This window comes from Magnolia sinica, chromosome 4, assembly GCF_029962835.1.
Source record: "Magnolia sinica isolate HGM2019 chromosome 4, MsV1, whole genome shotgun sequence".
NCBI lineage: Eukaryota > Viridiplantae > Streptophyta > Magnoliopsida > Magnoliales > Magnoliaceae > Magnolia > Magnolia sinica.
The window spans coordinates 16,495,493-16,511,435 of NC_080576.1; the positions used below are offsets into that span (position 1 = coordinate 16,495,493).

The 15,943-nt window shown below is 42.7% G+C and overlaps 2 protein-coding genes across 2 annotated transcripts; one reads left to right on the forward strand and one right to left on the reverse strand.

The window, feature by feature from the left end:
• Window positions 1-5,492: 5,492 nt before the first annotated feature.
• On the forward strand, window positions 5,493-7,610 carry LOC131242596 (peroxidase 43-like). Its single transcript, XM_058241337.1, has 4 exons — window positions 5,493-5,858; window positions 5,966-6,145; window positions 6,348-6,510; window positions 7,025-7,610. Exons 1-4 carry the CDS (start codon window positions 5,640-5,642, stop codon window positions 7,444-7,446), a joined length of 984 nt encoding a protein of 327 aa, XP_058097320.1. The 5' UTR covers window positions 5,493-5,639; the 3' UTR covers window positions 7,447-7,610.
• Window positions 7,611-12,349: 4,739 nt separating this feature from the next.
• LOC131244049 (secreted RxLR effector protein 78-like) lies at window positions 12,350-12,805 on the reverse strand. Its single transcript, XM_058243716.1, has one exon. The coding sequence runs from the start codon at window positions 12,803-12,805 to the stop codon at window positions 12,350-12,352; it is 456 nt and encodes a 151-aa protein (XP_058099699.1).
• Window positions 12,806-15,943: the final 3,138 nt, after the last annotated feature.

Below are 15,943 nucleotides of genomic sequence, written 5' to 3' on the forward strand. Positions count from 1 at the left end.
CATGGGATTAACGGAAGGTGTGGATGAAATCCACACACATGTGGGTCCCACAGCATGTACAACGTGGATCAAGCATCAAGGTGGGCCACAAAAAGGGAAGAGAGAGAGAGAGAGACGTGAGTAGTGAAGGGACCCCACCACTTATAGGTCCATCGAGAACTATGCATACATCAAGATGGGTCCTACCATATGTGGGCCCTCAAATCAGATAAAAATCACACAAATCAAACCTTAGAAGAACACCCACCGTTGGATCTTGGACTCTTCCTCATCTTAGCTCAAATAGGACATGATTCAACGGTTGAGATTGATTAAGGAAGGTGGGATTGGGTGGTAGGAAGTGGGCCACACTAGCTTCTCTCCATGGGAGGCTCTCTTGCTTGGACGTTTTTTTTTTGGAGAATGAGAGAGAGAGAATGAGGTGATGGGAGAGATGGATGGTGGAGTGACATGAGAGGTAAGGCGCTTGTTTGCTTTTGGGGAGGGTAGTTGTACTTAAGGATGGGATGGAGTGATGGGTTGTACTTTGATTGATTATGGATTGATGTGACGTTTCGTAGAAATTTCCTTGAATTTTGCAACACGCAACATTTTTCTTGAACCGAATGCGGGCCCACATCTCCTGGCCTGGGTATCGTCTCGGCGCGCGAGACACGGCATCAGAACCGCGGCGACGGCGCGGTCGCTAGGGTACAAGTCTTGGGTTGAGTCGACTCGGGTTGACAGTGCATGACTCAGGGTCGCACATAAATACTGGTTAAGGGTCTAAGGTTGCTGGAATTTGACTGGAAAGACCGTGGAAGTCTACAGAACGGTACGGTCTAGGATACGGGTTTTACATAACCCATGTATCTGACTATAATGCCTCTTTAAAACACTCTGGTTCACCATTATCTGTCAGCAGTAGATAATGTAAGGAGGGTGAGTATCGGACCGTAGGTCTTCTCTCCCGAGTAGACCTCCTCACAACCGGTGTCTGTAGCTCTGCCTCATAATGTTCCTGTGCATGATCATCTTGTAGTGCTGTAACACCCGTGTCCGGTAAATCTTTCAACTCTACGAATTCTTTCTCCTCGGCCTTGTTTTGCTGCACACTGTCCTTATATATCACTTTTTTATTGAAGACTACATCTTTGCTTCTAATGATTTTTCTATTTTCTATATCCCAAAACCTATAACCAAAATCATGTTGCCCGTAGCCTATAAACGTGCACCTCCTGGACTTCGCATCCAGCTTGTTTCTATGCTCTGCATCAATGTGAACGTATGAAGTGCAACCGAACACTCTGAGATGTGCAAGGTTCACTTCTTTCCTAATCCACGTTTCTTCGGTAGGCCATCATCCAATAGTGCTGAGGAACTTCTATTGCTGAGATATACGGCAGTATTTACAGCATCTGTCCAAAACGTCTTAGGCAACCCTGCATGTAACCTCATGCTCCTGGTGCGCTTAAGGATGGTCCTGTTAATACACAGCCACACCATTCTGCTGCAGTGTCCCTGGAATTATTTTCTAATGTTTGATTTCATTTGCTGCATAATACTCCTCAAATTTCTTATTTTAAGACTCTCCCCCATTATCTGATCTGAGACACTTAACTGTTTTACCTGTCTCGTTTTCTACCATTACTTTCCACTTCTTAAATACATCAAATACATCAGATTTGAACTTTAAGAAATAAACTCACAGTTTTCTACTAACATCATCAATAAAAGAAATAAAATAACGTGAGCCACCAAGAGATGATACCTATGCCGATCCCCATACATCAGTGTGTATAAGCTCCAACAGATGCGTCTTTAGAGCGCGTCCTGTCTTCTTGAAACTTACCGTCTTTTGATTGCCATACATGCAGTACTTTAAGAATTTCAAATCAATAGACTTCAACTCTGGTAGCTTCCCTTTTGACAATAAAACTTTCATCAATTTCTCACTCATATCCCAACCTCTGACGTCATAACTGCCCATTCACTCTAGTTGATGTAACTGTGAGTGAACTATACGATCCTAAAGTCACGTATAAAGTACCTTCCTTCTTGCCTCGAGATATTACTAAAGCACCTTTTGTGATCTTTCAAGCATCACTAGTGAATGTCGTCATATAACCGGTATTGGCCAACTGTCCCACTAAGATTAAGTTCTGTTTCATACTTGGTACATGTCTGACATCCTTCAATTTTAAAGTCGTTCCGTCTTTCTGATTTACATGAATATCTCCTTTTCCAACAATACTACACGGCTCATCATCACCCAGGTACTGGCTCTCTCGAAATCACCTGATACATAATTACGCAGAACTTCCTTACATGAAGTGACATGAAACGAAGCACCCGAATCTATAACTCAAGACTCATTCATCGCATCAAGAGATAAGATCAACACCTCTGAGTCACTCTCCTCAGATAGATTTACTGAATCCTTCCCGCCTTGAGAGCTTCCTTCTTGTTTCTTGAGCGTCCTGCAATCGCGTTTAATGTGCCCCTTCTTCCCGCAATGCTACCCATCTTTGTCTTTCGGTCCCTTGGACTTTTTCCTCGACTTAAAACATCCGTGTTTATTGCATCCTTTGTTCAACGATCTTCCTCTTCCTTCAACGTTTATAGCATTCCATGAATCCCCTAAAACTCCTGATGCCTTTCTTTTAGATTCTTCGCTGAGAATTAGACCGGCCACATCATCAAATTTCAGCTTTGTCGACCCCGAAGAATTGCTCACGGCAATCATCAAACCATCCCAACTATCTGGCAAACTAGACAAGATCAATAACTCCCTAACCTCATCCTCAAAAACAATGCCAACGGATTCTAATTGACTCGTGATTGTATTAAACTCGTTTAGATGTTCAGCCACGCTCCCACCATCTGACATCTTCATGTTGAACAGTTATTTCATAAGATAATCCTTGTTGGACGCTGAGGGTTTTTCATACATGGTGGTTAGGGCTTCCATTAATTCTTTTGTAGTTTTCATCTTGGATATATTGAAGGCGACGCTCTTAGACAAAGAGAGTCGGATCGTTCCTAAAGCCTTCCGATCCAATAAAAACCATTCATCATCTGTCATCTTTTCTAGTTTCTTCTCTTTTCCTCCTAGAGGATTATAGAGGTCCTTCTGATACAGATAATCCTTCATCTGCATCTTCTAGAAGGTAAATTTTGAACCATCAAACTTCTCAATTCTAATATTCCCTTCTTCCGTCATCGCTCCCAATAGAACTAAACCAATAGCTTTGATACCAGTTGTTGCGCAGCACGCCAACAACACAGTGAATCGAGATCCAATCTTTGGTCTCGCTCACAAACGATAAACAAGAAGAAATATAAACTAGAAAAGAATCAAAACATTCCAAACAAACTACAAGATAAGATATACGTGGAAAAACCTCAAACAAGGGTAAAAAACCACGGATGCAAACTTCTATTATGAAGAAAAATGAAGATTACAAGGAAATATACTAACCACTCCCTTGGAAGTACAGAAAAAACCATTTGCCCATACCTTGGAATAACTCTCATCATACCTAAAAAAGCCTTAGGGACCCCTATTTATAATTTAGGCAACTCACCTTTCGCACATTTGCGAAAACCAACTCAAAAATCCGCAGTCCGCTTCAAATTCGGAAACGAAACTGCATAACCTCGACTGGTCGAGCATGGGCCTCAACCGGTTGAGTACCGCGGAACCAAAAAATCAATGCTCGCTGGACTTTGAGTCGAGACAGTCCACGACTGGTCGAGTGGGCCAATTAACTGGTCGAGCAGGGCACTCGACTGGTCAAGCGGCCGTCCAGATGTGGCTCCACACCTCAACAGTGACCCACATGAATTTTTTCTCACCGAAATCTCTGTGGGCCCCACATAGCTTCCAACCAAAAGAATTTCTTGGGGTGCGGACTGGGGAGAGGCGACTCCGTCCATTAATTTCTCAACTCATGGCAGGCCAGGACTCCAAATATCATGCAAAACCAAAACTCATATGGACCACAATATAGGAAACAATGCCACTGACACCTATTATTAGAAGTTTTGTGGGCCTTCATAAGTTTTCAATATGAATTATATTTATTCCTACGATTTATCCCAATGTCAATAACATTATGAATGATTTCTGATTCAGTTGACATAAAAGCATCACGGTGGGTTCCCTAAGTTTTCCATCGTTGACATTTTCATTCTCACTGTTTTCCATGTAAGGATTTCATGAGTTTTGAATCTGCCTGATATAGTGAATTTCTCTTAAGAATCACTTAGGCCCCACATTGCTGGAAGGTCACAATCCTTGGCTAATTTTCACACCGTCGTCCTTCAACATGGAGAACCGAGACCGTCAATTGACTCATGCATGATGTATGTACTGCATATTCATGCTGTCCATTTGTTTTGCCAGCTCATTTTACGGTGAGAGTAAAATATAGGCAGTAAAGATGATTGATTGCCCACCATAATATTTATTTGCCATCCAAAGTGTTGCTAAGCACTTGAAAATGTAGCCAAATGAAAATTGCAGATATCAACTTCATCCAAAACTTTTGTAGCTTAGAAAACGATTTCAATAGCTGGCATTCTGTCACCACTATTTGGTAGTCGGGTCTCCCGGAGATTTGAATCTATTTCATTTTTAGGCTCCATGTCCTGAAAAGAGCTGAAAAAAATGAATGGACGGACCTGTATCAAATCAAAGTGAGCTCCACAACCAAGGCCCAGGAGAACTTCCAGATATGAGTCGTTCCTAGTGGAGCCGAATTTGACGAGGAAAATGAACTTGCATGAGAGATTTGACTGGGCCACGTGTGGCTTTTCAAGATGGCCAGATAAAGCATGTTTGAACTTGGCCGATGGATGGAGCAATCCAATCCGTACACCTGGTCCTCATCGAACTCGATGTTTCCACGAACTCACGGAATCCGGTTCCATACGTAGCTCATGGTGGGTACTAACAAGATGTCATATGACAAGAATCAAGGTACAGTACCCTCGTCGATTGAGCCACACGTATGCTCAATTTGGACCTTTTAAACTTCTCATTTTTAGCCGTCCATTGTAAAGTATAATTTTGAACGGACTGATCAGCTGACCAATATTAATTTTGTCCATGGAATGTTCAAAGTGGACCCCACCTCATAATTTGAACCTTTTGGGCCATTTTCTGGTCCAATTTTGAATTGACTGATGAGGGCCCATCATCATTTTTATCGACGGCAAGTTCACACTGCACCCTACCTGACAAACGGCCAGATATCTGGTACGTGTGACACGTTTCCCACCCCAACCTTCGGGTCCTATAAACCACGAACCTTTCTTCATACATGTGTGACCAAGCTGCCTGATTGTTGGAGCGGGGCATGTTCAAAGTGGGCCCCACCTAATGAATAGCCCGGATTCTCTAACACATGTGCCACGTGAAAAACACTTGATCTCAAGCGAGTGAGGCCCATGTTAAACATTCTTACAGAAGAAACGCATGAACAAATGCTACTAAAATGAGGAAACTGGAAGAACATTTGTACTTCTCATCTTCAGACATTTACCATCTTCCCTCTCTCTCATCATCTAATGCACTCAGCTATAAGAAATAAAATCAAGTGCATGTTAGATTCCATCTCCATCTTCCAAAGCTCTTCCCATTCTCCTCCCTCATCATGGCATCATCTCCACTATCCATCAAAGGCATCTTGATCTTGTCCTTCATTTTCAGCTTTCTGTGGCCTTTGATGGCCCAACTCCAAGTGGGTTTCTACTCCTCAATATGCCCTGATGCTGAGTCCATTGTCAGCTCTGTTGTTAGAGAATCTGTTCTTGACGACCCCACCATGGCTGCAGCTTTGCTTAGGCTCCATTACCATGATTGCTTTGTTCAAGTCTCTCTCTCTCTCTTTGAAATGTTCACACTCGTTTTGGGCTCTACTAAAATGATTTGGGTTTCATTTGAAAATTTAATTTTTGTGGTTTGATTAATGAAATTCAGGGCTGCGATGGATCGATACTCATAGACAAGCCGAATGCAGAGAGACTAGCATTCAATCATGCTGGAGTGCGCGGATTCGATGTGATTGAGAGAGCAAAAGCCCAGTTGGAAGACGCTTGCCAGGGTGTTGTTTCTTGTGCAGATATTGTAGCCTTGGCCGCTCGAGAATCTATTGCTTTGGTGAAAAGATATGCTCTTTTTCGATCATGGTTTAAAGACCGGGCCCAGTTCGACACCATGAACCAGACCCGAGTCGGGCAATTTAGCCCCGACACACGAGTCGATCCGAGTCGCCGAGTCTTTTAACCCATGTTTTCCATGGTTGTGTGTATTTTTATTTATATTTATTTTTTTTGAATTTTACGGATTTGTGGAAATGCAGAGCAATGGGCCGAGTTATGAAGTTCCAACGGGTAGGAGAGACGGCCGAAATTCTAATATTTCCGATGCCGACAACATGCCAGAAATCGAAGACACTGTTCAACAGCTCAGAGATAAGTTCATGGAGAAAGGTCTCTCAGGGAAAGACCTAGTCCTTCTCACCGGTAAAATTTCTCTCTATATCTCTCTGTCAAACACACACGTGTGTATAGGCACGTGCATGCACGCACATTTGCACATACGTGCGGGCACACGCACGCTCTCAAGGTTGGGTGATTTTCTTCTTTGGAAGATAATCCAAAGAGACTAACAAAAATAAAATGATCACATGATGCAGCCCCTGCAAGTGAACTTTCACATAAACCCCTTTCTTTCCCGCCAAAGTGTCACGTGTGCAGGATATCCCGCGAAGCGAAAGGTGGGCCACTCCATGATCATCATCTGGTATGAAAATCATATCGATTCACTCATTAGACAGGACACAAAACGGGCAGAGGTGTGACTGATAATACAAGTGTGGTCCACCCAATAAGTGAATCTACCTGATTTTTGTGCCAATTGATTTTCATGGTGGTACCCACCTTTTGTAAGGATAAGATTCCATACACGTGTGAAACGTCCGAAATGCTTAAGTGGCTGATAATCTTATAATTAACAAAAAAATGGGTTGAATTTCAGCGGCACATACCATTGGGACCACTGCATGCTTCTTCCTCGAGAGACGGCTCTACGATTTCCTCCCTGGCGGAGGATCCGATCCATCGATAAATCCCGAATTCCTGCCGGAACTTCAATCCAAGTGCCCACAAAACGGCGACGTTAATGTTCGACTAGGCCTCGATCATGGAAGCGATCTAACATTCGACACCCAAATCCTACACAACATCAAAGACGGGTTCGGTGTGCTAGAATCCGACGCTAAGCTGTATGACGATGAATCTACGAAGCGGGTGATCGATTCTTATTTTGGATTCATGAGTTCTATCTTCGGGCCTTTTTTTGAGGGGGATTTCGTCGATTCGATTGTCAAGATGGGCCAGATCGGGGCGAAAACAGGTGCGGATGGAGAAATCAGGCGAGTTTGTTCGGCTTTTAATTGAATAAAAATGTTTTATTTGCTTAAGCTAGTTAATGGTGTGAGTGAAAGAGACATTTTATGTGAAAACCGTTAACATGGGATACATGAGCCTGGCATGCTTGAAACTATACCATGTTAGAATCGTTGGTGTCACAGCAATGGCATTGGCTTATGAGACTTTTTTCATTTTTTGTTATTTTATACTCCGTCAGAGTATGATGGTTGATACGCGCGTACTAAGAAATTGTACTCATGGCATGAATAAGTCAAATTAAACTTTTCTAACGGGACACACTATAGATGTTTCGTGATCCTAAATTTGGATCGATTGAGCGGTCTTGATCTCTGATTAATGGGCTTTGTTAAATTTGGACCATTGACTATTCTTGATTTGGATCGTCTACTAAATATCCACCAATCAGACCGTTTATTGGGTCATTGTAATTTTTTATTTGCAATCAACCGAAAGTGGGCCAATGCAGTTTAAGCTTCTTATGGCGATTTTCTTAGCACCTGAGTATCAGCCATCACAGTATGCTAGAGTAACAAAGTTTTTCTTTTTCTTTGGTTATTATAATTTTTTTCAATTGGGATTTTCTTGGGACATGTAAGGGTGTATGGCCGATCGGAGATCATACCGTAAGGCGAATGGGGCCGGGAATATAGGTATGCTCCTCGTTACACGTGTTTTAGGGTGATGTATGAATCCGTGCGGTCCATCTATTACACTTGATGTGGATAGCATATGATTTAAAATTGATATAGATAGGATGATCCAAGCCATCTGATCAATTTCCTTTGACGGTCAGACATTCTGTGCGTGAGAGTGAAGAAAAGTGATGGCTGGTATTGCCTGGTAGTGTTATGTCTGACACATGGGCCATCCATAGTAGGTCCCCCGATATGGATGCTCTTGATTGGTACATCGCCCTGACAGGCGGACGATGGATATATGGATCTAACATGTGCCGTATGTACCAGTTCCACCGTATCAGCTTCCTTGCAATGGGCTGAAGAAGACAGGGAAGGACGGAGAAATGGAGCACCATCAGTAGCCACCTCCCTACTTACGTTGTCAGTACGCAATCCCCGTTGGCCATGTGGGTGGCACCGGTAGATTTAATAAGGTGAAAGTTACTTTGCATCTTTTGGTGGATGCCAAGCATGGTCTAGTCAATTGGCTAGGCTGGTCTGATCATTAGGTTTAACCGGCAAAAATTAAATCCGTGGGTCATGGCCTGGATCATGCAATGGCACATGTGGGTTGAGTATATTTGGCACGAATGGGTGCACAGCAAGCTCCGCTATTAGACCTTTGTGTTGGGAGTACTACAAAATTAAATTTGAAATATTCGAAAGAAAGGAATTTATGCTCAGGAATCCATGCCCATTATGCAAATCTTAATAGATTGCATGTTTAGATGAACATTGGTTTGAGGCAGTTACGCATTGCTATGTTTGAGATAATTTAAGCTCCTAGGTAGAGAGTACCGGTGCAAAAGGTCGCCGACACGGCATCTCTACTGGCCTTGCGATCCAACACACGTGCAGAATCTGGGCTATTAACTTCTAGGCTAGAGACAATTTAAGGGGGCCATCTAATTCCTAGTCAAGATGTCATACATGTGAGCATGTGGGCACAATCGGAAGCGGATTGGCTAGTGTATCTCACACCAGCTATATAGCTGCTGTATTGACATCAGCAAGTTCCATGAGTCTAATCATGAGGTATGTGTTATATCCAAATTGTCCATCCATTTAGTGAGCTCATCTTAAATCTTAGATGAAAAATAATACAGATCCAACTATCAAGTGGACCACACTGCAAAAAGTAGTGGGGGATTGAACGTCTACCATTGAAACCCTTTTTGGGGTCAATATGAAATTTGTTTTTCTTCTTCATTTAGGTCTATTTGACCTTATGAACTTATTGGATGGAAAATAAATGTTATGGTGGGCCCTATGAAATGTTTAACAGTGAAAATCATTATCTCTGTTGCTATTATTGGTGTGGTCCAAATGATCTTTGGATATGATTGATTTTTTGGATGATGCTCTAAAATGATCTCTAAAAATAGATGATAAGTGTAGATATAATAAATACATCACTGTGGGGCTCATGTAACTTTGATCTCCTTTGAACCGTTTGTACAACTCAGAGCTCGAGGTGCAACGGTGCTTGTCTTCGCCTGACACGTACCTATAGCAACTATATAGCTGGTGTGTGGTACACCAGCCAATCCACTTCCGGCACGATCAGCATGAGTTCGTTTCGGATCAGGTCCAGTCAGGTCTGGAAAATTATGATTGTGTGCATGAGAAAATAAGTGGTTAAAGGAATTAGCCAACAATGAACATTATAAGTACAAAGTTTGGCCTAACCCACTTGACCGCTGGACCAGGCTAATTCTTTAGTACGGCGTAACCACATGATAAATGGCCTAGATCTTCCATTCGTTTATCTATGGGCCTGGCATAGATCCTGCTTACTTTGATCTCATTGGAAATAAGTCATAGTCCAAGGCCTTCCTCAAGATCCTAAACATTGGCTCGACCTTTATTATTATTATTATTATTATTTTATTTATTCTTAATGAAGGGCTCATTCATATATATCTATCAGAGGAAATTACAAGAGATTCGGGTGGGCCTCTCCAAAATCGAGAGCCGCACCTATCCCAGATTCGGGTGGGCCACTCCAAAATCGAGAGCCACACATATCCTATCGAAGCACTTACCGCTGCTTACAAGAAGGATGGCTCCTAATCCCACCTTATCCAGAAAAAAGGCGCCCCTGGCAGGGAACGGAAGATCAGCTACTGTCACGAACTCGGTCCTGCCTGAGGTAGCGCTTCCGAACTTAGCCAAGCTGTCTACAACGCCATTTGCTTCCCTAGGCGAGAACGAGATACGGAAGGAGGCCTGCCTCATGATGCGGGATAATTTGACCCATAAATACCAATAGCTCCAGCCCGGTGTGCCGTTGTTGTTCAGGAGATCCACCAAGCACCTAGAATCACTAACCATATCAATGGTTGAGAAGCCCTTAGAAATAGCCATGTCCAGCCCATTGACAAAGGCGGTGGTTTCTGCCATGAAGTTAGAACCTATGCCATAATTTGCGGAAAAAGCGAAAAGAAAATCTCCATTGTTATCTCTGCATATCCCTCCGCCACCGAAGGGGCCTGGGTTACCCCTGGCCGAAGCATCAACATTGATTTTAACCCAGCCCGCTTCGGGCCTGGACCATTTAACTACCTCAGGCTTGCTGGGAAAACAGGGGGCGCACCTGATTTGGAGCTGTTGTAGTGTGTATTGACCGTAGGATTTGACTGGGCGGGGGTTTGGGAGAGAAGGGCCGATCAGATGCAGCCAGCGAGTAACCTGACTGATGGTGCGAGCCCCACTAACAGGCTGGTTGTCGAACCTGGAGTTGTTCCTTGCAATCCATAACTCCCAAATAATGAGGCAGGGAAGAAGACCACGGAGCGAGATGAAAGATTAGAAGAACCAGCCGTTCTCCACCAATGAAGCCTGGTAGCATTTATGGACTGAAAAGGCTGAGGGGGAATGTGAAAATGAGCTCCGAAGTAGGACCAAACCTCCATGGCGAGGCCCCTAGAGGCTAGAAGATGATCCACCAATTCCTCAGCTGGTTGCAGCATGGCATAAGGGAGGCAGCAGTCGCACCGAGACGCCAGGCTAATCCCTTTATCCTTGACACGAGCATCAACCAGGATAGCCCCGTGAAGGGCCCTCCCAGTGAACAGAGCAATCTTTGGAGGAAGCTTGGAGTGCCAAACCCATTTGGCCCAGGATTTCTGACTGGAAACAGCCCTGTTGATTTCCCAGGCCAGCTTAACTTCGAAATTGCCAGAGGATAACGCACTCCAGAGGCACCTATCGGCCCCTTCGGATGAGCAGAAACCTTCGGAGCTGATGTGGTTCCACACTTTCGACGAAAGTAGGCCATGAATATGGTTGGGCTGCTTGATTCCCTCCGGACCCAAAATATCCAACACTTTAAGCTCTAAAAATACTGTAGGAATGGAACCCCTATATAGCTCCTGTAATGGGCCTAGCCCTGACCAATCCCGCTGCCAAAAATTAGACTCTCCCTGCCCGATGAGCCACCTGGAGTTGTTGTCGATGAAGGGGAGGAGGGACCTAATTTTCTTCCAAAAAGGGGATGGGGCAGGGATAGCGTGAGCAAGGGGAGTGGGCCTCAAGTGGGGGGTGTATTTGGATCTGATCAGGTTGGCCCATAAGCTATCCGGGTTGCTGGACCTGATCGCCCAGGCGAGCTTCAACTTGAGACTCAACAGCATGTCTTTAATCTTCTTACAGCCAAGGCCTCCTTCCGGTTTAGGCATAGACACGCGGCTCCAAGACACCCAATGTAACTTCTTGCGATCATCGTCTTTACCCCAAAGAAAATCTGAACTAGTTCTCTCAAGCTCATGCAACAGAGTAACTGGAACGTCAGCAGCGGCCAGCGTATGGATTGGGATGCTAGAGAGGACATGATTGATTAGAGTGAGCCTGCCAGCTTGACAAAGATACTTGGCAGCCCAGCCTTGAATACTTTGGCGAATTTTCCCCAAAAGGGGCTGAAAATAGGCTGCCTTGGAACGCCCTGAGAAGATCGGCACTCCCAGGTAGATTAGCGGAGTTTGGGACACTTGGATGCCAAGAGTTCTGGCCATTCTATTAGTTCTGAGGACAGGCATATTAGTAGGGACAATGAGTTTGCTCTTGTGCTTGTTGATCTTCTGCCCTGTTCTAGCTTCAAACTCTTTCAGGAAAGCGATGACCACCTTGAGAGAACTAATCGAACCATTCAAGAAAAGAATCGTGTCGTCCGCGTATATAAGGTGGAAGATGAGAGGGCAATCTCGCCTCATTTGGAATGACTTGCAGAAACCTCATTCGGTTAGCCTCCTAAAGCTTCTACTTAAAGCTTCAGTCAGAAGGATGAAGAGGTTAGGAGAAATCGGGTCCCCTTGACGTAGACCAGGAGACGACTTGAAGAAGCCGCAACTTTCTCCGTTAATCAAAACCGAGAACCAACAATTAGACCAGCACTTGTCAACGAGCTGAATCCACTGCTCACTGAATCCAAATTTTCTCAACACCCCTGTAAGGAAACTCCAATCCACTCGGTCGTAAGCTTTCTCCAAATCCAGCTCGAGGACCACATTACCACCTTTGACCTTATTACCGATGTCCCTGAAAACTTCCTGGGCCAGAGCTATACTTTTTGAAATGGATCGCCCTCTAACAAAGGCCCCTTGTTCCAGCGAGATAAGCTTTGGAAGCAACGACCTTTGCTGATATGGGATTGATCCACATCCATGGATAGCCTGGCGCAGTTGCTCCATGGAAAAGATAGACGGCAGAGGGCTTGTTCCTGGGCAGAACTATGGTCTCCTACATTGGCTTGGCAATGGGTCTAGTTCATGTTCATGTTGACTGGCTCAACATAAGACAACCCAATTAGCTTTTTGAGATGGACTGATATGGTATCTACACGATCTTAAGTTCCTTCGCACAATGATGCATATGGATGGCATGCGTCCAATACTCTACTTAACTATTATAAGAATAATGGGGGGCCATTTTCAGACCGGGTCAAGTGGGGTGTCCCGTAGGATGTAAGGGCACACTCGAGGTGAGTAGTCCACTGAACTCATAGATTTGGAGCTCATGTGAGGCGGAACCCATGAATTTAGGGCCCATGAGGAGAGTTCGGCCGATAACCTAACACATGAATTTGGGACCTGGGCTATTAGATAAAGGGATCAATTCTTCACTCTCTATCAATTCAAGCTTTTATAAAAAGCGGTTAATTATCTTGCATCAAAGAATATAAATGATCTAATTACTTTTCTAATCCTATAGTTATAATGGCTCCAGACTCGATTTACCATTTGAATAGTTTGAGGTGACTTAATGAACAGTAGATATTTAACTCTTTGTTCCTCTTTCAATTTTGTCTTTGGGAATTCTCTAATGGTTGGATTTCTTTACTAAGGGAATGCTTCCCATTTTATAAACCAAATGATTTAAAAAAAAAAAAAAAGATTAGGAGTTTAGATACAATAGGCCTTATCCCTGTCATAATATAACTCTCCTCACTCTTTCTTGTTTCAATTCTCTTTTTATGTTTGAATTTGAATTTTATTAGAAGGGAGTTGAAAATGGAATATGCAATTGAGTGCTAAATATAAGGGACCCACTTGCAAGTGGCCCCCATGGACCCATGTCCAACAATTATTAGTTCGGTTTTGGTGATTAAGAAAAAACAATTTCCTTTTAGGTGATAACATCTTAACAGTTCCTTGAAAAAAATTAATTTAAGGCCACGGCAACTTGATTAGTGAGCAGTTCTGTTTGTTGGATGAGAGCATTTTGACATTTAGACCAACCTGATGGACAGCTTTGACATCTGATATCTAAAGATACGTCACCTGGCACATGCGATGTTGTGCAAAGGTATGCCTAGTAAGCATGTAGCAATCCTTCCTTCGGCCATATCATACATTGACTGGATTTGGAGAAGTCACTAAAACAGATTTATTATGATACATTTACATGTCTTGTAATTAGATACATTTGGACTTTGGCCTTTGAATCTAGGGTCATCTTTTAACGACCCAAATAGTTTATATGGTGTAGAAAAGATTAGAATGATTTTGATGTAGAGCGGATCGTGGACACTTTCATGGCAAAGATGGACTAGAGAAGGTCTGATCGGAGGTGGAAGTGATCAGGATCATCGAAACCTTAAAATAGTGACATCTCGCAAATTAAAATGAGTTTTCTGACATATCATATATGATTTTGGGGTAGGAGAAGCTACTTTAAGCAACAAACCCTGCTATGCCGGGTTTCCCACACAAGATTTGAAAGATTCCATCATATCAATGGTTGAAAGTCCATTTTACTTTCATTTTTACTATAAATAGTAAATTTTAATTCCATCGCAACTTTTGATCCTTTGAGTGGTAAGAGTCATGCCCAAAATGAAAAGGGCTGAGAAAAATTAGAAGAATGTTGTAGTTAGGCCAAATTGGACATTTACTATTCTTGGTGAAAGCTATGATGTCTGGTAGGAATCATGACTACCTATAAATAATAAATTTACTATTTATAGTAAGTCACGTTTTTAGCGATTTTGAGTCTAAAACTCTATTATAAGTTTGAGTTCACTATTTAAAGGATTATATTTTTTTTTTTAATCATCAATCAATTTATTTTGAATTATTAGAAATTATTTATATTTTCATCCCTCGTGACTTCGAGGAATATTTATGAGGAGTCTAGAGAAGTTTTGTGATTAAGAGTAGTTATCTCAGAGAAAGACAAAGACACTAATCAACCTCATCATGTCCTTCCATGCATTAGATTTAGACCTGCTGTCCCATGTCCATTTGGACATGAATGGTGTCTTTTATCGTTGAAGAGGTGAAGGGTTGAACTACTTTAATTTCAGAGCTTTTTTGGATTTACTCCATCTATGGTGAGGCTTATCCGATGTATGGCATTGTTCTTTGACTTTGTCCAGTTGAGTCCGAACCTCCAATCCATGTGGTGAACATGGCTTGGTCTACTTATTAGGCCGGTAAAACTCGTTTAAGAAAATGTATGGTCCAGAAAAAGTGCAACAATGCAGATACAACTTAAATGTATGGCTCACTCGATGAGTAGGCCACCTTGATTTTCTTTACATGGAATGCAGACAGTGCGCCCTACTCAATGAATGGCTTGAATCTCCAACATGTATAGCATGCATAGAGATTGGACACAAGTTCCAACTCATCAAATGAAGATCCACCCATCCAACAGTGCAAAAACACCCATCGGAAACATATCTAAGTAACTGATGGCGTCCTGAAAATTTCTAATCCATTTATCTGTTTCTAATATTGGGGCTCGTGTGCTGATTGGGCCATAATTTAATACTGGAAACATGTCCAAGGTCAGACCAACCTGATGGATGGATTAGATCTCGCACGTATGGGCTCGAGCTCCATCCCGTGGTAAATGATCTGGGCTTGATGCAGGGAAGGATGTGTCAAGGTTGAGCATGTCTTTTCTATATTCCTCATAAAGATTTCTCAAATCCATGAGAAAATAAACAATTAAATATAAATAATTTCTAGAAAATTCATAAATTGATTGATGATTCTAGTAAACGAGTTCACAACCCTACCATGATGTTCTCCTAACTATTATAAACATTGGGATAAGAGTTATGGGAAGACATCAGTGTTAACACGAGGGTATCTTCACTCAGTCTACCACTTGAGCTATGGATTTGGGCACGTACTTAACTAGCAAATAGAAGTTGAGGTCCACTTGAAAAAGTATCTATTTGGTGTTTCTCTAGTGTAGATCAGCCGGTGCCTAGCCAAGTTCAGTGATGTCTTTTCATGGGACCATCTCAATTTATGTGTGATATATCCATGTTGTTTGTCAATTTTGCTCCTTCATATGACACAAAATGAAGTAAATCT

Bases quoted from the DNA above. Each gene is read 5' to 3' on its own strand.
- LOC131242596 (XM_058241337.1), top strand. From the start codon at position 5,640: ATGGCATCATCTCCACTATCCATCAAAGGCATCTTGATCTTGTCCTTC. The intron at 5,859-5,965 runs GTCTCTCTCTCT...AATGAAATTCAG, and splicing joins ACCATGATTGCTTTGTTCAA to GGCTGCGATGGATCGATACT. The intron at 6,146-6,347 runs GTGAAAAGATAT...GTGGAAATGCAG, and splicing joins CTCGAGAATCTATTGCTTTG to AGCAATGGGCCGAGTTATGA.
- LOC131244049 (XM_058243716.1), bottom strand. From the start codon at position 12,805: ATGGAGCAACTGCGCCAGGCTATCCATGGATGTGGATCAATCCCATAT.